Source organism: Coregonus lavaretus (genome assembly GCF_964263955.1).
Source record: "Coregonus lavaretus genome assembly, contig: HAP1_SCAFFOLD_442, whole genome shotgun sequence".
Lineage (NCBI taxonomy): Eukaryota > Metazoa > Chordata > Actinopteri > Salmoniformes > Salmonidae > Coregonus > Coregonus lavaretus.
This window is the reverse complement of record NW_028166911.1, coordinates 172,975-191,220: the sequence shown is the minus strand read 5'-3', so window position 1 is coordinate 191,220 and position 18,246 is coordinate 172,975. Positions and strand designations below refer to the sequence as shown.

General features: G+C 47.8%; 1 protein-coding gene across 1 annotated transcript in view; it reads left to right on the top strand.

Annotated features, from left to right (window-relative positions):
- The window catches only part of LOC311114097 (ubiquitin carboxyl-terminal hydrolase 22-like), a 58,858-nt gene that overhangs the window by 19,210 nt on the left and 21,402 nt on the right, over positions 1–18,246 (top strand). The window contains exons 2-5 of the mRNA XM_084189378.1: positions 12,433–12,565; positions 14,974–15,087; positions 16,270–16,371; positions 17,477–17,643. Coding sequence (XP_084045504.1) covers positions 12,433–12,565; positions 14,974–15,087; positions 16,270–16,371; positions 17,477–17,643 — 516 coding nt within the window. The remainder of the gene's footprint in view (positions 1–12,432; positions 12,566–14,973; positions 15,088–16,269; positions 16,372–17,476; positions 17,644–18,246) is intronic.

Genomic DNA, 18,246 nt, shown 5'->3' with positions numbered 1-18,246 from the left:
CTGGACGTAGTAGGGGTGTAGTACAGTGGAATGGTAGAGGGGTAGAGAGATGGTTAGTCTATGCTTCTCTGTCTCGTCCTGCTCAGTGAGACTGGGGCCGGCAGGCTAGGCGTTAGTCAGTCAAGGGGAAACTAGAGAGAGGGAGGGGGGAGGTCATCTGACACAGCCCTGGCTTGCACCCTCAGGGGGTCAGTCAGAACAGCACTGGAGCATCAGCATCCACACCCTCCTCCTCTCCTCCCTCAACCTCCCCACTATTAAATATAGAAACGGAGAGGAGAGGAGAGGAGAGGACAAGCCTGTGTGTGAGAGTTAATGTCTGTAAGGGTGTGTGTGTCTGTTTATGATGGTGTGTGTGCGCTCACGCCTGTGTGTGTCTGTCTCCAGCAGAGCGGCTTATTGCATGTGAAACGGTGTGTGGTGAGTCACTGCTCTCATGGTCTGCTAGCTGTGGAGGACCTGCCTCTCTCCCAAACCTCCTCTCCCCCTGCCCCGCCTGTCTCCCCCTGCCCCGCCTGTCTCCCCCTGCCCTGCCTGTCTCCCCCTGCCCCGCCTGTCTGCCCCTCCCTTTCCCTGGGCCTGAAACCGATGGAGAGATGCAGTGAGAGAGACGCTCCCTCTGCTAGTAACTGTAAAACTCTTGTTCCAGTCATATCAGCCAGCGGCCTGATCTATAGCTGATCTAATAGGACATTAAAAGCCTCAGGAATGGGGAGGGAGAGTTACTGCTGACACTGAGGAATAGTATAGGGTCTGGCTGGCAGGCTTCATGTGAACCAGAGAGGGTGAAACAGTGGGGGGAAGTGGATTTTTCTACCCAGGGAAGAGGGCCCGAGGGTTGGGGTGCAGGGGGATGCGGTTGCAGCGTTGACAAGGGTAGCTGTGTTTTGACTGGAGCTCTGGTGCAATGCAGAAGGTTCGGAGGGGTGCTGTAAGGAATCAACAGCAGCATCTCTCTTGAAGAGCTGAGGGGGGAGGGGCTGGAGCAGAGAGCTAATGATAATGAGGTGTAGGCGTGACTGTCTTTAGAGCACTAGCCTGCCTTGCCTGTCTACTGATGATCACAATCACACTTCATTCCTCTCACTCTCTCTTTCTCCTCTTTTTCTCTATCTGCTTCTGTCGTTCTCTCTCAATCTTTCTGCTTCTTTTAGGCCTGTATTTTTCTGCTTCTCTCAGTCTCTCTCTCTGTCTCTCTCTCTCTCTCTCTCTCTCGTTCATATCAGCCTACATCTAATGTCTGCCTTTCAGCCTCTCTCTACTCTCCATCATCTCTTGCGCATGTCATTGAGTGTGGTGGTACTGGCTGTATAGTGTCTAGCCCAGGGCTCTCCAACCCTGTTCCTGGAGAGCTACCGTCCTGTAGGTTTTAACTCCAACCCTGTTCCTGGAGAGCTACCGTCCTGCAGGTTTTAACTCCAACCCTGTTCCTGGAGAGCTACTGTCCTGTAGGTTTTAACTCCAACCCTGTTCCTGGAGAGCTACCGTCCTGTAGGTTTTAACTCCAACCCTGTTCCTGGAGAGCTACCGTCCTGTAGGTTTTAACTCCAACCCTGTTCCTGGAGAGCTACTGTCCTGTAGGTTTTAACTCCAACCCTGTTCCTGGAGAGCTACCGTCCTGTAGGTTTTAACTCCAACCCTGTTCCTGGAGAGCTACCGTCCTGTAGGTTTTAACTCCAACCCTGTTCCTGGAGAGATACCGTCCTGTAGGTTTTAACTCCAACCCTGTTCCTGGAGAGATACCGTCCTGTAGGTTTTAACTCCAACCCTGTTCCTGGAGAGCTACCGTCCTGTAGGTTTTAACTCCAACCCTGTTCCTGGAGAGATACCGTCCTGTAGGTTTTAACTCCAACCCTGTTCCTGGAGAGCTACCGTCCTATAGGTTTTAACTCCAACCCTGTTCCTGGAGAGATACCGTCCTGTAGGTTTTAACTCCAACCCTGTTCCTGGAGAGCTACCGTCCTGTAGGTTTTAACTCCAACCCTGTTCCTGGAGAGCCACCGTCCTGTAGGTTTTAACTCCAACCCTGTTCCTGGAGAGCTACCGTCCTGTAGGTTTTAACTCCAACCCTGTTCCTGGAGAGCTACCGTCCTGTAGGTTTTAACTCCAACCCTGTTCCTGGAGAGCTACCGTCCTGTAGGTTTTAACTCCAACCCTGTTCCTGGAGAGCTACCGTCCTGTAGGTTTTAACTCCAACCCTGTTCCTGGAGAGCTACCGTCCTGTAGGTTTTAACTCCAACCCTGTTCCTGGAGAGCTACTGTCCTGTAGGTTTTAACTCCAACCCTGTTCCTGGAGAGCTACCGTCCTGCAGGTTTTAACTCCAACCCTGTTCCTGGAGAGCTACTGTCCTGTAGGTTTTAACTCCAACCCTGTTCCTGGAGAGCTACCGTCCTGCAGGTTTTAACTCCAACCCTGTTCCTGGAGAGCTACCGTCCTGTAGGTTTTAACTCCAACCCTGTTCCTGGAGAGCTACTGTCCTGTAGGTTTTAACTCCAACCCTGTTCCTGGAGAGCTACCGTCCTGTAGGTTTTAACTCCAACCCTGTTCCTGGAGAGCTACTGTCCTGTAGGTTTTTAACTCCAACCCTGTTCCTGGAGAGCTACCGTCCTGTAGGTTTTAACTCCAACCCTGTTCCTGGAGAGCTACCGTCCTGTAGGTTTTTAACTCCAACCCTGTTCCTGGAGAGCTACCGTCCTGTAGGTTTTAACTCCAACCCTGTTCCTGGAGAGCTACCGTCCTGTAGGTTTTAACTCCAACCCTGTTCCTGGAGAGATACCGTCCTGTAGGTTTTAACTCCAACCCTGTTCCTGGAGAGATACCGTCCTGTAGGTTTTAACTCCAAACTTAATCTAGCACACCTGATTCCAATAATTATCTGGTTGATAAACTGAATCAGGTTAATTACAACTGGGGTTGGAGTGAGAACCTACAGGACGGCAGCTCTCCAGATACAGGGTTGGAGTAAAAACCTACAGGAGGGTAGCTCTCCAGGAACAGGGTTGGAGAGCCCTAACTAGCCTGTCTGTGTTGTCAGGCCCCAGTCTGAATGTGATTCACCTGCGCCCGCCCCTCTCCATTAGAGCCCATTCATCCCAGTGTGATAAGCCCCGCACACGCCAGACTGAATGAGAACAGAGCTTACTGTATGTGGCCCTGAATGTCCAGCTTACTGCTCCGTCATCACAATCCTCCCCGGGCTTCTAAGGCCATGCAGCGATAGACTGTGTGTGTGCCTTATTTCAGTGATATGATGATATAACTGGTCTCTTATATCACCCCCATGGCAGTCATAACATTGTAGGTGGACAATAGCCTAGTCTTCTCTCACAGTGTGTCTGGTCCTTCTATGATGAGGTGTTTGTAGTGGCTGCAGCCTGCCGGCAGCATTACTCTGGGCTCTGTGGAGATGACATGGGAGGGAAATCAGATAGCTGTCAGTGAGTGCATCTCTTCTCCAGACACTCCCCCTGCTGGCCAGAACTGCAAGCTGTAGCTCTTTCACCATGCTGTCATATGGCACCCGGTGATCTGCCCATCACTGTAGCAAGTGTTTCCCAAAGATATATTTTCTTACTTGTGAGGGAGAAAAGCCTTGGGAAGCAACATCCAGTGACTCAAACACCACAACATTCAAGCAAAACCAACCAAGGCTTCAATTTGTTTGAGGTGGGGAGCCATAGCTAGACAGGGTGACTGCTAAATGACTAAGTTATAGCAGGGGAAAAAAGCTGCCTCCTCAATGCCACATTGGTGGCCAGATAGAAAGCCAGTAAATTCGTAAACATTACACTGTGGCCTGTCTCTGAGTCATGAGTCTGTTTCTCACAGTGACTGTTCCCTCTCCTAACCAGTCACACTGTTTCATAGTGATATAATGTGGAGGAAGTGAAACTGAGACCAGGCTGGATCTTTTATGACCCCTTTACAATGGTTCTCTATGCTGTCGTAATGGTGTCGGGTTGTTTCATTGTGTTGCTGTTCGTCAGGTGACTGTAGCCTACCTTTTGTGTGGAGGTGTTCTTTGCTGTAGGCCTAATACCTTGGCTAGGTAGTGGTCAATGAGCGTCATGTCGTGGTTACTTTAGGTGGTTACTATGTTCTCACTCCCCAGCAATCTTTTCTTACTCAGAATTCTAGAAACATGGTTGAAATGGATACTAAGCTGCGGCTTAGTCTTTTGTTTTTCTCCTGCTCTATTCCACCTTTCTTTCCTCTCCCTCTCTTCCTCTGCCCAGCAGGTGACTTAGTGACAAGCCTGTGTCCTGATGACTTTGAACAGACCTCTTTCTCTCTCACATCTCCTTTCTAGCACTCCATCTTTGACTCTCCTTTCTCTCCCTCATCTCGCCTGTGCACTCTGTCCATATTTCTTCTCTCTCCATCCCTCCTCTCTCTCTCTCTCTCTCTCCATCCCTTCTCTCTCTCTCTCTCTCTCTCTCTCTCTCTCTCTCTCTCCATCCCTCCTCTCTCTCTCTCTCTCTCTCTCTCTCTCTCTCTCTCTCTCTCTCTCTCTCTCTCTCTCTCTCTCTCTCTCTCTCTCTCTCTCTCTCTCTCTCTCTCTCTCTCTCTCTCTCTCTCTCTCTCTCTCTCGCGCTCTCTCTCCTGTATTCATTCCATGTCTCACTCCAGTTCATCATCACTACACTACAGTACAGAGCTCCTCCATATGGTTGCTCTGTCAGTCCCATCAGCTTCAGGCAGGTCTATAGGACTGTCTTCGGTCGTCAGAGCAGCATCAGGGCTATGGGACTGTCTCCGGTCATCAGAGCAGCATCAGGGCTATGGGACTGTCTCCGGTCATCAGAGCAGCATCAGGGCTATGGGACTGTCTCCAGTCGTCAGAGCAGCATCAGGGCTATGGGACTGTCTCCGGTCGTCAGAGCAGCATCAGGGCTATGGGACTGTCTTCGGTCGTCAGAGCAGCATCAGGGCTATGGGACTGTCTTCGGTCGTCAGAGCAGCATCAGGGCTATGGGACTGTCTCCGGTAGTCAGAGCAGCATCAGGGCTATGGGACTGTCTTCGGTCGTCAGAGCAGCATCAGGGCTATGGGACTGTCTCCGGTCGTCAGAGCAGCATCAGGGCTATGGGACTGTCTTCGGTCGTCAGAGCAGCATCAGGGCTATGGGACTGTCTTCGGTCGTCAGAGCAGCATCAGCGCTATGGGACTGTCTTCGGTCGTCAGAGCAGCATCAGGGCTATGGAACTGTCTCCAGTCATCAGAGCAGCATCAGGGCTATGGGACTGTCTCCAGTCGTCAGAGCAGCATCAGGGCTATGGGACTGTCTCCAGTCGTCAGAGCAGCATCAGGGCTATGGGACTGTCTTCGGTCGTCAGAGCAGCATCAGGGCTATGGAACTGTCTCCAGTCGTCAGAGCAGCATCAGGGCTATGGGACTGTCTCCAGTCGTCAGAGCAGCATCAGGGCTATGGGACTGTCTCCAGTCGTCAGAGCAGCATCAGGGCTATGGGACTGTCTCCAGTCGTCAGAGCAGCATCAGGGCTATGGGACTGTCTTCGGTCGTCAGAGCAGCATCAGGGCTATGGGACTGTCTTCGGTCATCAGAGCAGCATCAGGGCTATGGGACTGTCTCCAGTCGTCAGAGCAGCATCAGGGCTATGGGACTGTCTCCAGTCGTCAGAGCAGCATCAGGGCTATGGGACTGTCTCCAGTCGTCAGAGCAGCATCAGGGCTAAGGGACTGTCTTCGGTCGTCAGAGCAGCATCAGGGCTATGGGACTGTCTCCAGTTGTCAGAGCAGCATCAGGGCTATGGGACTGTCTTCGGTCGTCAGAGCAGCATCAGGGCTATGGGACTGTCTTCGGTCGTCAGAGCAGCATCAGGGCTATGGGACTGTCTTCGGTCGTCAGAGCAGCATCAGGGCTATGGGACTGTCTCCGGTCGTCAGAGCAGCATCAGGGCTATGAGACTGTCTCCAGTCGTCAGAGCAGCATCAGGGCTATGGGACTGTCTCCAGTCGTCAGAGCAGCATCAGGGCTATGGGACTGTCTCCAGTCGTCAGAGCAGCATCAGGGCTATGGGACTGTCTCCAGTCGTCAGAGCAGCATCAGGGCTATGGGACTGTCTTCAGTCTTCAGTGTCTCTCTGCTCCCTTTCTTTCCCCTTTTCTCTCTCTGCTGCCAGAGAAAACTCCAGAATATTTCTTCATACAGCACATCTCTACTCTCTATACTCCTGAGCTCCAACACACGTTAACACATCTTCTCTTCTCCATCTTTCTTTCTCTCCATCTCTCTGTTCCCCTTTCTGTTTCCGTCTCTCTGTCTGGCTGGCTGCCTGTCTCTCTTTCTCACACACACAACGAGTCATGACCGCAGTCAAATTCCACGTGAACGTTTAATCATGGTAACTAGGCTTTACCAAACTGTTCTCTGATGCCGCTGATGGTCATTAGTAGGCTACCAAACTTGCTAACTGCCAGTCGCTAATGGCCTGGTACTCAGCATTCTATTGTCCCTCTAATCACTCTGACATAAATGCAGTCCAAAATCAAATCAAACACTTCATGAGAGCCCATGAGCTCATGTTGCGCAACATTTCTATAGGCTATGCAATTACGTGATAAAACAGAGTTTTGATGGCCTTTATTAAAAATAGGATATTTTTCTCTCTCTCTCTCTCTCTCTCTCTCTCTCTCTCTCTCTCTCTCTGTCTCTCTCTCTCTCTCTGTCTCTGTCTCTGTCTCTGTCTCTCTCTCTGTCTCTCTCTCTCTCTCTCTCTCCTGTATTCATTCCATGTCTCACTCCAGTTCATCATCACTACACTACAGTACAGAGCTCCTCCATATGGTTGCTCTGTCAGTCCCATCAGCTTCAGGCAGGTCTATAGGACTGTCTTCGGTCATCAGAGCAGCATCAGGGCTATGGGACTGTCTTCGGTCGTCAGAGCAGCATCAGGGCTATGGGACTGTCTCCGGTCGTCAGAGCAGCATCAGGGCTATGGGACTGTCTCCGGTCGTCAGAGCAGCATCAGGGCTAAGGGACTGTCTTCGGTCGTCAGAGCAGCATCAGGGCTTTGGGATATCATGTTTCTTTAGACCTGTCTAAAATAATGGATATATTGTGATGGTGTAGGCTATATTAAATTCATTAATTAAACATTTTTTTAAATGTAGATGTTTCCAAGGTCCTCATCAGTGGCTTGTAGGCTATCCGTGGAAGCCAGGAGATGCTAAATGTGTTAATAAACAGTCAATTACCGTGAGACCGGCAGTTATTTGCATTACAATCACTGGCTGACAATGTCATGACCACCACAGCCCTACTTCATCTCAATATTTATTGAAGAGTGCAAGCCTGTGTCCCAAATTACACCTTATTTTCTACATTTTGATAGTGCACTACTTTTGACCAGAGCCCTATGTAGGGAACAGTGGGACGCAGCCTATGTTGGGACGCAGCCTCAGTGTTCCTCCTAAACGATCTGATCACAGATGGCGTAGTAGTGCAGTCCTGTTTTTGTCGTGTGTCTGTAAATAGCCTGTAAATACCCTGTTTTTTTTGTATTTTTCGTACATATTTCCCTATCAGACTTTTCATCCTTCTACAAAATATACTTTCCTGCAACCCGCCTCACTCAATGTGGAACGGATTCTATTATTGACTTACCTTTTATCTAGAATCTCCAGTTGAAACTAGCTAGCCAGCTAACTAGCTACTTGCTATTAGCCACAGTTAGCGGTATTTCACCCAGAACATTGGATTTTCTGCGGGAATAATTTAATCACTGGACATTAATCACCGGATCGCAACTAGCCAGCCGCAACCGAATGGATGTTGCTGTCTGGCTAATCACCACTGCCCCCGATGCAAGCACCAGTTAGCCTCGAGCTAGCCTAGAGCCAGGCTCATATCTACCTCTAGGTCTACCGGACGGGAGTAGCCAGCTAACTAGCTACTTGCTATCAGCTACCGTTAGCGGTTTTTCACCATTGTCCGTGGCCTGCACCACCCACCAGCCAGCTCTAGTCTGGACTATTATTCGGCCAGTCTGCACTGTCTGCACAGCGCGTTATCGACCCAGAGCATATCAGTTTTTCTGCCGGAATCACTGAATCACTGGACCTTTAACTCCGGATTCATCGCTACCAGCTAGCTGCAACAAAATGGACGTTGTGGTCTGGCTAATCATCCTGAGCTAGGCCCATCTCCCGGCTATCTACCTCTACGTCAACCGGACGGGACCACCTAGTGTTGACACGGAGCCCCGCCGATCCTGCACGACTGGTCTGCCGACGAAATCGTCTGATGTGATTACAACATTCTTCCCGTTACCACGTCGACCACGAAGATTCCATCTGCTAGCCCCGGCCCGCTAGCACATGCTAGCCGTGGCCTCTTGCTCGCTAGTGCTTTAGCAGCCCCCAAACTATCCTATTGCTGTTCACCGGACCTTATGATAACTCAGCTATACAGGTGATGTCTGCTGTACTGTTCCTTTTTACGGTACCGCATCCTGTTTATGTTTAGCCTCAGCCCAAACTGTGTCGTCATTACCAGCTGTTGTCTTAGCTCTCTCAAATTACACTGTGATTGCTTTATGCCTCTCTCCCATCTCAATATGGTTAGCTTATTGTTGTTTCGGTTATTTCTAATTGTACTATTTCACTGTAGATCCCCCAGCCCAGCTAAACCTGCCTTAGATATCTCCTTTGTCCCACCCCCCATACACGCGGAGACCGACTCAATTGGTGCCTCCAGTGATGCTATCTCTTTCATTGTTACCCAACGCTTAGGTTTACCTCCACTTTACTCATATCCTTCCATATCGTTGTCTGTACATAATGCCCTGAATCTTTTCTACAACGCCTGGAAATCTGCCCCCTTTATTCTATGTACCCAACGCACTAGAAGACCAATTCTTAAAGCCTTTAGCCGTATCCTTATTCTAGTCCTCCGGTGATGTAGAGGCTAACCCAGGCCCTGCAGCCCTCAGTATCACTCCTACTCCCCAGGCGCTATCATTTGCTGACTTCTGTAATCGCAAAAGCCTTGGTTTCCTGCATGTAAATATCAGAAGTCTACTTCCTAAGTTTGAGTTATTCCCTGCGTTAGCACACTCCGCCAACCCTGATGTTCTAGCAGTGTCTGAATCCTGGCTTAGGAAGGCCACCAAAAATTCTGAAATTTCCATCCCCAACTATAACATTTTCAGTCTAGATAGAACTGCCAAAGGGGGTGGAGTTGCAATCTACTGTAGAGATAGCCTGCAGAGCTCTATCATACTATCCAGGTCTGTGCCCAAACAGTTTGAGCTTCTACTTCTAAAAATCCACCTTTCCAGAAATAAGTCTCTCACTGTTGCTGCTTGCTACAGACCCCCCTCAGCCCCCAGCTGTGCCCTGGACACCATATGTGAATTGATTGCCCCCCATTTATCCTCAGAGTTTGTACTGCTTGGTGACCTAAATTGGGATATGCTTAATACCCAGGCCATCCTACAATCCAAACTAGATGCCCTCAATCTCACTCAAATTATCAACGAACCTACCAGGTACAACCCTAAATCCGTAACCATGGGTACCCTCATAGATATCATCCTGACTAACTTACCTTCTAAATACACCTCCGCTGTCTTCAACCAGGATCTCAGCGATCACTGCCTTATTGCTTGCGTCCGTAACGGGTCCGCGGTCAAACGACCACCACTCATCACTGTCAAACGCTCCCTAAAACACTTTAGCGAGCAGGCCTTCCTAATTGACCTGGCCCAGGTATCCTGGATGGATATAGATCTCATTCCGTCAGTAGAGGATGCCTGGTTGTTCTTTAAAAGTAATTTCCTCTCAATCTTAAATAAACATGCCCCATTCAAAAAAAGACAGAACTAAGAACAGATATAGCCCCTGGTTCTCCTCAGACTTGACTGCCCTTGACCAGCACAAAAACATCCTGTGGCGTACTGCATTAGCATCAAATAGCCCCCGCGATATGCAACTTTTCAGGGAAGTTAGGAACCAATATACACAAGCAGTCAGGAAAGCAAAGGCTAACTTTTTCAAACAGAAATTTGCTTCCTGTAGCACTAACTCCAAAAAGTTTAGGGACACTGTAAAGTCCATGGAGAATAAGAGCACTTCCTCCCAGCTGCCCACTGCACTGAGGCTAGGAAACACTATCACCACCGATAAATCTACAATAATCGAGAATTTCAACAAGTATTTTGCTACGGCTGGCCATGCTTTCCACCTGGCTACCACTACCCCGGCCACCAACTCTGCACCCTCCGCTGCAACTTGCCCATGCCCCCCCCCCCCCCCCGCCGCTTCTCCTTCACACAAATTCAGACAGCTGATGTTCTGAAATAGCTGCAAAATCTGGACCCCTACAAATCAGCTGGGCTAGACAATCTGGACCCTTTCTTTCTAAAACTAGCCTCCGAAGTTGTCGCAACCCCTATTACTAGTCTGTTCAACCTCTCTTTCATAACGTCTGAGATCCCCAGAGATTGGAAAGCTGCCGCCGTCATCCCCCTCTGCAAAGGGGGTGACACTCTAGATCCAAACTGTTACAGACCTATATCCATCCTGCCCTGCCTTTCGAAAGTATTTGAAAGCCAAGTTAACAAACAGATCACCGACCATTTCGAATTCCACCGTACCTTCTCCGCTATGCAATCTGGTTTCCGAGCTGGTCATGGGTGCACTTCAGCCACGCTCAAGGTCCTAAACGATATTATAACCGCGATCGATAATAGACAGTACTGTGAAGCCGTCTTCATCGACCTGGCCAAGGCTTTCGACTCTGTCAACAACCGCATTCTTATTGGCAGACTAAATAGCCTTGGTTTCTCAAATGACTGCCTCGCCTGGTTCACCAACTACTTCTCAGATAGAGTTCAATGTGTCAAATCGGAGGGCCTGTTGTCTGGACCTATGGCAGTCTCTATGGGGGTGCCACAGGGTTCAATTCTTGGGCCGACTCTTTTCTCCGTGTATATCAATGATGTCGCTCTTGCTGCTGGTGACTCTCAGATCCACCTCTACGCAGACGACACCATTTTGTATGCATCTGGCCCTTCATTGGACACTGTGTTAACAAACCTCCAAACGAGCTTCAATGCCATACAACACTCCTTCAGTAGCCTCCAACTGCTCTTAAACACTAGTAAAACTAAATGCATGCTTTTCAATCGAACACTGCTGGCACCCGCCCACCCGACTAGAATCACCACTCTCGACGGGTCTGACCTAGAGTATGTGGACAACTACAAATACCTAGGTGTCTGGTTAGACTGTAAACTCTCCTTCCAGACTCACATTGAGAATCTCCAATCCAAAGTTAAATCTAGAATCGGCTTCCTATTTCGCAATAAAGCCTCCTTCACTCATGCTGCCAAACATGCCCTCGTAAAACTGACTATCCAACCGATCCTTGACTTCGGCGATGTCATTTACAAAATAGCCTCCAACACTCTACTCAGCAAATTGGATGTAGTCTATCACAGTGCCATCCGTTTTGTCTCCAAAGCCCCATACACTACCCACCACTGTGACCTGTACGCTCTTGTTGGCTGGTCCTCACTACATGTTCGTCGTCAAACCCACTGGCTCCAGGCCATCTATAAATCACTGCTAGGCAAATCCCCGCCTTATCTTAGCTCATTGGTCACCATAGCAGCACCCACCCGTAGTCTGCGCTCCAGCAGGTATATCTCACTGGTCATTCCCAAAGCCAACACCTCCTTTGGCCGCCATTCCTTCCAGTTCTCTGCTGCCAATGACTGGAACAAATTGCAAAAATCTCTGAAGCTGGAGACTCTTCTCCCGCACTAACTTTAAGCATCAGTTGTCAGAGCACCTTACCAATCACTGCACCTGTACACAGCCCATCTGAAATTAGCCCACCCAACCACCTCATCCCTATGTTGTTATTTATTTTGCTCTTTTGCACCCCAGTATCTCAATTTGCACATAATCTCTTGCACATCTAGCATTCCAGTGTTAATACTAATTGTAATTATTTTGCACTATAGCCTATTTATTGCCTTACCTCTATAACTTGCTACATTTGCACACACTGTATATATATTTTCTGTTGTATTTATTGATTTTGTTTTTTTACCCCATATGTAACTCTGTGTTGTTTTTATCGCACTACTATGCTTTATCTTGGCCAGGTCGACGTTGTAAATGAGAACTTGTTCTCAACTGGCTTACCTTGTTAAATAAAGGTGAAAAAATAAAATAAAAAATAAGAACATGACTGTGTGTGTGTGTCTGCCCAAGCCAGCAGGGAGATCTCTTTACGCCAGCCTCCCTCTCTGTCTAGGTTTCCATCTGCCTCTCAATGCTCAGAAGATGTCGATGTATATTCCCTTATTATTCTGACTCTCATCCCTTCTCTCTCCCTCCCTCTCTTTCCCTTCTCTCGCTCTCCTCTCTCTGTCTCGCTGTCCCTCTCGCCCCCTGCAGGCCAAGGCGTGTATCTGTCACATGTGCGGTGCCCACCTGAACCGGCTCCACTCCTGCCTGTCCTGTGTCTTCTTTGGCTGCTTCACCAAGAAACACATCCACGAGCACGCCAAAAACAAACGGCACAACCTAGGTAAGATGTGCACGTGCTAGCTTATGTTGTCATGTCCACTAGATTAGCACACTGCCTCACACACACACACACACACACACACACACATACACACACACACACACACACACACAAACATACACACACACAAACATACACACACACAAACATACACACACACCAAAATACACAGGCAGATTCAGGCCTCTCTCTGCCTGAGAGAACTATCCTTTTCTGAGACATTGAGCAGGACCCGTCTTTCCCAGTAGCATTAACAATCTACTGGGAGCCAGTGCTTAGTCTTAGCCAGACACATGTCATTCTCTAAGCCTCACTGTTCCCAAGTCAGCTCTGTGGGAGGGCTATACATGTTTAGTCCTGAACCACATAGAATAGGGATGACCCTGTGATTCTTACATGCTAATTATCAAAGTATAATATTTTATATTTAGTGCACTACATTTGAGCTAGGCCCACAGGGCTCTGGTAAAAAGTAGTGCACTGTGAAGGGAATAGGGTGCCATTTGGGTGTGATGGGGGTTAGAAGGTCATTCTGGGGGGGTTCACAGTAAGGTTTTGATCTATACATTTTACATTTTAGTCATTTTAGCAGACGCTCTTATCCAGAGCGACTTACAGTTAGTGTGTGCATACATTATTTTTTTATTTTTATTTTATTTTTTTCATACTGGCCCCCCCGTGGGAATCGAACCCACAACTCTGGCGTTGCAAAGACCATGCTCTACCAACTGAGCTATATCCCTGCCGGCCTTTCCCTCCCCTACCCTGGACGACGCTGGGCCAATTGTGCGCCGCCCCATGGGTCTCCCGGTCGCGGCCGGCTACGACAGAGCCTGGATTCGAACCAGGATCTCTAGTGGCAGCGCCTTAGACCACTGGGAGACCTATACACACACACCCTCTGACACATACACTGAGCCGTGTCGGTCGCTCCTGTCATCAAGCCCCACTCCTATCTGCCCCTCAGCCCCCCAGAGTACCGCTACAGTGTTCATTAGGTTAGGCCTTTCCACAGGAGCACACACACATATTTACTGTGCCATTGCACCATTCCTTCACTTCCTTCATCATCCCCCTCTCCTTCTGTTTGTCAGGTTTATTTTTAACTTCCTCTGTGTGATGTACACAGAACTCTTTCTCTCCTTCTCTCTGGTTCCATGGTTACTGCATCAGTCCAAGGGCTTTCTCAGTGCATGCCTGTTGCCATTGGACACAGAGATGATGAGCTTCTTCTAGCTAGCTCCTCTCTCATCTTATGGATAACGCACACCATGAGATGAGATGAACGCGCACCAACAAACACGCTCCATTCACATTTTCTGTATAGATTTTTAGGCCAATCCAAATTGTCCCTTTTCAATTGAAGTTAGACATATCATTCACTCTCCTGGATCCTCTCCTAGTTACAAGGCAAACCTTTTAGTATCCAAATGTGCAAGTGGTCCTATTTGGCTATTCATGAGTTGCATGTTTCGTCACAATATTGTTTTGAACGTTTGTTTTGATCTGATGCCCGGCTGAGCATTCTTCTCAATGCATCATTAATGAGCGGTGATGACGATTTCATCAAAAGTGCATTACAGTGGCTTGGAAATACTATGACATTCAAAATGAGGCAAATAGTTAGTAAGAAAACCTTTTGTCATTATTTTGATGTTACCAGATTGACTTTAGATGCAGTATAATGTTAGCTAGCTAGCTAAGATTGAGGGGAGGCCACAGGATTTTAGCAAGCTAATGTTATCGTTGCTAGTTGTTTTGACAAACTTTGCTAGCTAATGACAACGTTGCCATCTGTCTAAAGTAAATTTGATGACAAGATAATGCTGGCAAAGTTGTTTCCTACTAAATATTTGACTACTTTTGCAATGTCATCGTATTTCCAGTCACTATAGTGTAATTTAGAAGAAATAGTAGTCAGCGTCCGTCCAGAATGACTGGGCTTATCACCACGGCTTGAGAACGTTCATAACAATGGCATGATGCGACCAAGTGACTTGGTGCAACCTATGAATAAATAGGTTGTCACGGCAACAGAAGAACCCAGGTATTGTTACCATGGTGTTGGAGAACATAGGCTAGTGGAAAGAGCAGGGGGGTTAGATGTGAAAGACACACACAGTCCCACAAAAAAACATACTCTGTGACACACACACACACACACCTTCCCTATGTGATAGTTCTTTAATTCCCCAATGCAAGCGGCAATAAGATGGAACGACACAAAGCTCAAATCAATAGAGCTGAGAGTAGTGGAACACACACACAGAGAAAGTGCTTGTCTTCACACTGGCCACATCAATGACGAGGTTAGACGTTAAATAAACAGAAGCTATTGTTCTGTAGGAAATATCTTTCTAATTATTGTGTATTCTTTCTTTCTTTCTTTCTTTCTTTCTTTCTTTCAGCAATAGACTTATTATATGGTGGAATATATTGTTTTGTGTGTCAAGACTACATATACGACAAAGAGATGGAACAGATTGCCAAAGAAGAACAGAGGAAAGCCTGGAAATTGCAAGGTACGGTGTTGTTGGTCTCCAGCAACTCAGGCAACACTACTTTTCTGTGTCTATTTTTCCATTATCTCTAGTCCACCAAAAAAGTCAAATTGATTTATATTCCTTCATGTATTTTTACCTTTATTTATTTAACCACTTTCTGATACAGATCACAATGTGGGGAGCTATGATAAACTGCATTTAGTGATTTTAAATTAGTGGCAGCTGCATTCACATACACTATGTACATAAAAGTATGTGGACACCCCTTCAAATTAGTGGATTCGGCTATTTCAACCACAGTCGTTGCTGACAGGTGTATAGAATTGAGCACACAGCCATGCAATCTCCATTAACAAACATTGGCAGTAGAATGGCCTTACTGAAGAGCTCAGTGACTTTCATTGTGGCACTGTCATAGGATGCCACCTTTCCAACAAGTCAGTTTGTCAAATTTCTGACCTGCTAGAGCTGCCCCAGTCAACTGTAAGTGCTGTTATTGTGAAGTGGAAATGTCTAGGAGCAACAACGTGTGGTAGGCCATACAAGCTCACAGAAAGGGACTTTCCTTAGGTTCAGGTTTGAAAAGAAACTCCAGCACACTGGTTGTCTTCATGCTCCACAGATTTAATGGATCTTTGTACCAATGTTTTGGTCTCGATAGACCAGGGTTTCCCAACTGGTGGCCCGTGGGTGGTGTTATTTGGCCCCCAAAATAAAAAATACAAATAAAATAAGTTATTATAAAAAATATATTGTTGCACATAAATTACTGTAAAAACACCAGCAAATCAGCTCCAATGGATTTCTCAAGTGTTACAACTCATAATAGACATATGATCGTATACAGATGTTCAAGGTTTGAAATGGTTGTTTTAGTCAAATATTATATCTGTTTGGGCCTCTTGCGGTCAGTTTGCAGTCTACTAATTATTTGTAATTATGACCGGCCCCCCAACTATCCATTCAAGACAAAATTGGCCCACGGGCCGTATCTAGTTGATGATCCCTGCAATAGACCTTCATCATAGCCTGGTCCCAGATCTGTTTGTGCTGTCCTGGCAACTCCTATGGTAGTTGTCACACCAGTGACCGGAAGAGTTGGCAAACAGATCTGGGAACAGGCTACCTTCATCAAGGTTCAGGTTGAAAATATTGTTGGTTTCGTCAATGTCTCAACGATGTCTCTGTCTTTGTGACCAGGTGTAGGGGAGAAATACTCGACGTGGGAGCCTACGAAGCGAGAGCTGGAATTACTACGGCACAATCCAAAGCGAAGGAAAATCACTACAAACTGCACCATTGGTGGGATATAGGCTGGTCCGCTGTCCGCACGTCCTTATGAAGTGCTAGCATGGTAGCATGGTCGATTTCATCACCCAGACAGCTGTGTGTGTACAGCTGTGTGTGTGTGTGTGTGTGTGTGTGTGTAAGGGACAGAGACTGTGTCTGTGGTGTTGTCTGTATAGTCCAGGGTTACTCATGTGTTTTAAGTTGGGCCTGAAAGGTCAGCTGGAGTGATTAACACCACAGGTTAGCAGGCAGTAGCCCAGGGAGAGAGGGAGAGAGAGAATGCGCTGTTCCTTCTTCAATGACAAGTTCACACAACAGGGTGGTCTTCCCTTCTCTCTCTCTTTTTCTCTCTCGCTTCCTTTCTCAGTCTGTCGCTCTCTGTTTCTCACACTCTTTGTAGATTCAAACCTATTTAGGCCTATCTCTGTTTCATTCTTCCTCCTCTTCTCTTTCTAGATCTCTTTTCTTCTCTCTGTCCTCTCTCTCTGTCCTCTCTCTGTCCTCTCTCTCTGTCCTCCCTCTGCAGTTATATATCTTGATTTTCTTGAGTTCATTCAGTCTCACTCCTCCTCTCTCTTTCTCACTCCCGCTCGCTGTAATGAAACACTCGTAGAGAGTCCTACCAGCTGTCTCAGGGCCTTGTGGTGTTGGGTGTGGAGTGGGTCGAGTCTGGAGAGTTTAACCACCAGCCGAGAGCTCTATTCCTGGGCCAAACAGGCTGGACGAGTCCCAGGCTCCACGCTGGGCCTCACCTGTTCTGTTCACACAGGCCTTCGTGGTGGACCACCGCTTACAGCTTTCGTCTGCACTGCCCAAACCATGGCTACATTGCACTAGCCCAAACCATGGCTACATTACACTAGCCCAAACCATGGTGAAATTTAGCACATTTACAGAACTGTTTATTATTTTTCATTGTCCCTGTCAAATAAATAAATAAAATTAAAGCTTCCTTTACAGGAGATGGCAATGTTAGACCTTAATGTTCTCCTCTCTCTGTTGCAGGAGAATGCACCTATAACTGTACCCCTCTTGATTGTTTGTCCCGAAGATAGGCCGACTTTTTCACATTCCCCCCTCTCTCTCTCTAACCCCCCCCCCCCCCCCCCCCCGGCAGGTTTACGAGGGTTGATCAACCTGGGCAACACGTGCTTCATGAACTGCATCGTCCAGGCCCTCACCCACACACCCCTGCTGCGGGACTTCTTCCTGTCCGACAGGCACAAGTGTGAGATGCAGTCCAACTCCTGTCTGGTGTGTGAGATGTCACAACTCTTTCAGGAGGTAAGGCCGGAGCTAGGGGGGGTAGGGTTGCAATTAGCTAAATTCTGTCAAATTTCCCAGGTTTTTCAGAAATGTTTGTTGTTGGAGAATCAGGAGGGAATAATCAGGGAGGGAGTCCTCCAACTGGGATTTCTGGGAAAGACTGGAATGTTGCAACCCTAGGGCGGTCAAATGCAGTCTTCTAAGGGTTTGTGAGGCCAAAGGAAAACATATGAGATAGAATTACAGCCAGTCAGACATAGAAATGGAATGACTAACCACATCAAAACAGAATGTTCTCACAGACTAACAGACTGACTGCAGAGGGGAGTCACTGCCTGGATCACTGCTTTGTGGAGCTGGAGAGAAACAACTCTGTCTGAGTGGAATGAACTGAGTTCAACAAGAATGCCCTGCCGTATTATAGAGCTACAGTATTTGGCATTTTATATCAACTCCGCTCACCAGTCTGTGTGTGAGGGGATGGGTGCGGGGGAGGGTGTCTGTCTTTGTCTGTCGGTCTCTGTGTGTATGTGTCTCAGTGTGTGTCTCCATACTTATCTCTAAATGCTAGCCTCCTTACCAATCGTTCACTACCAGTTCTGAATGTCTTTAGTACAGTCA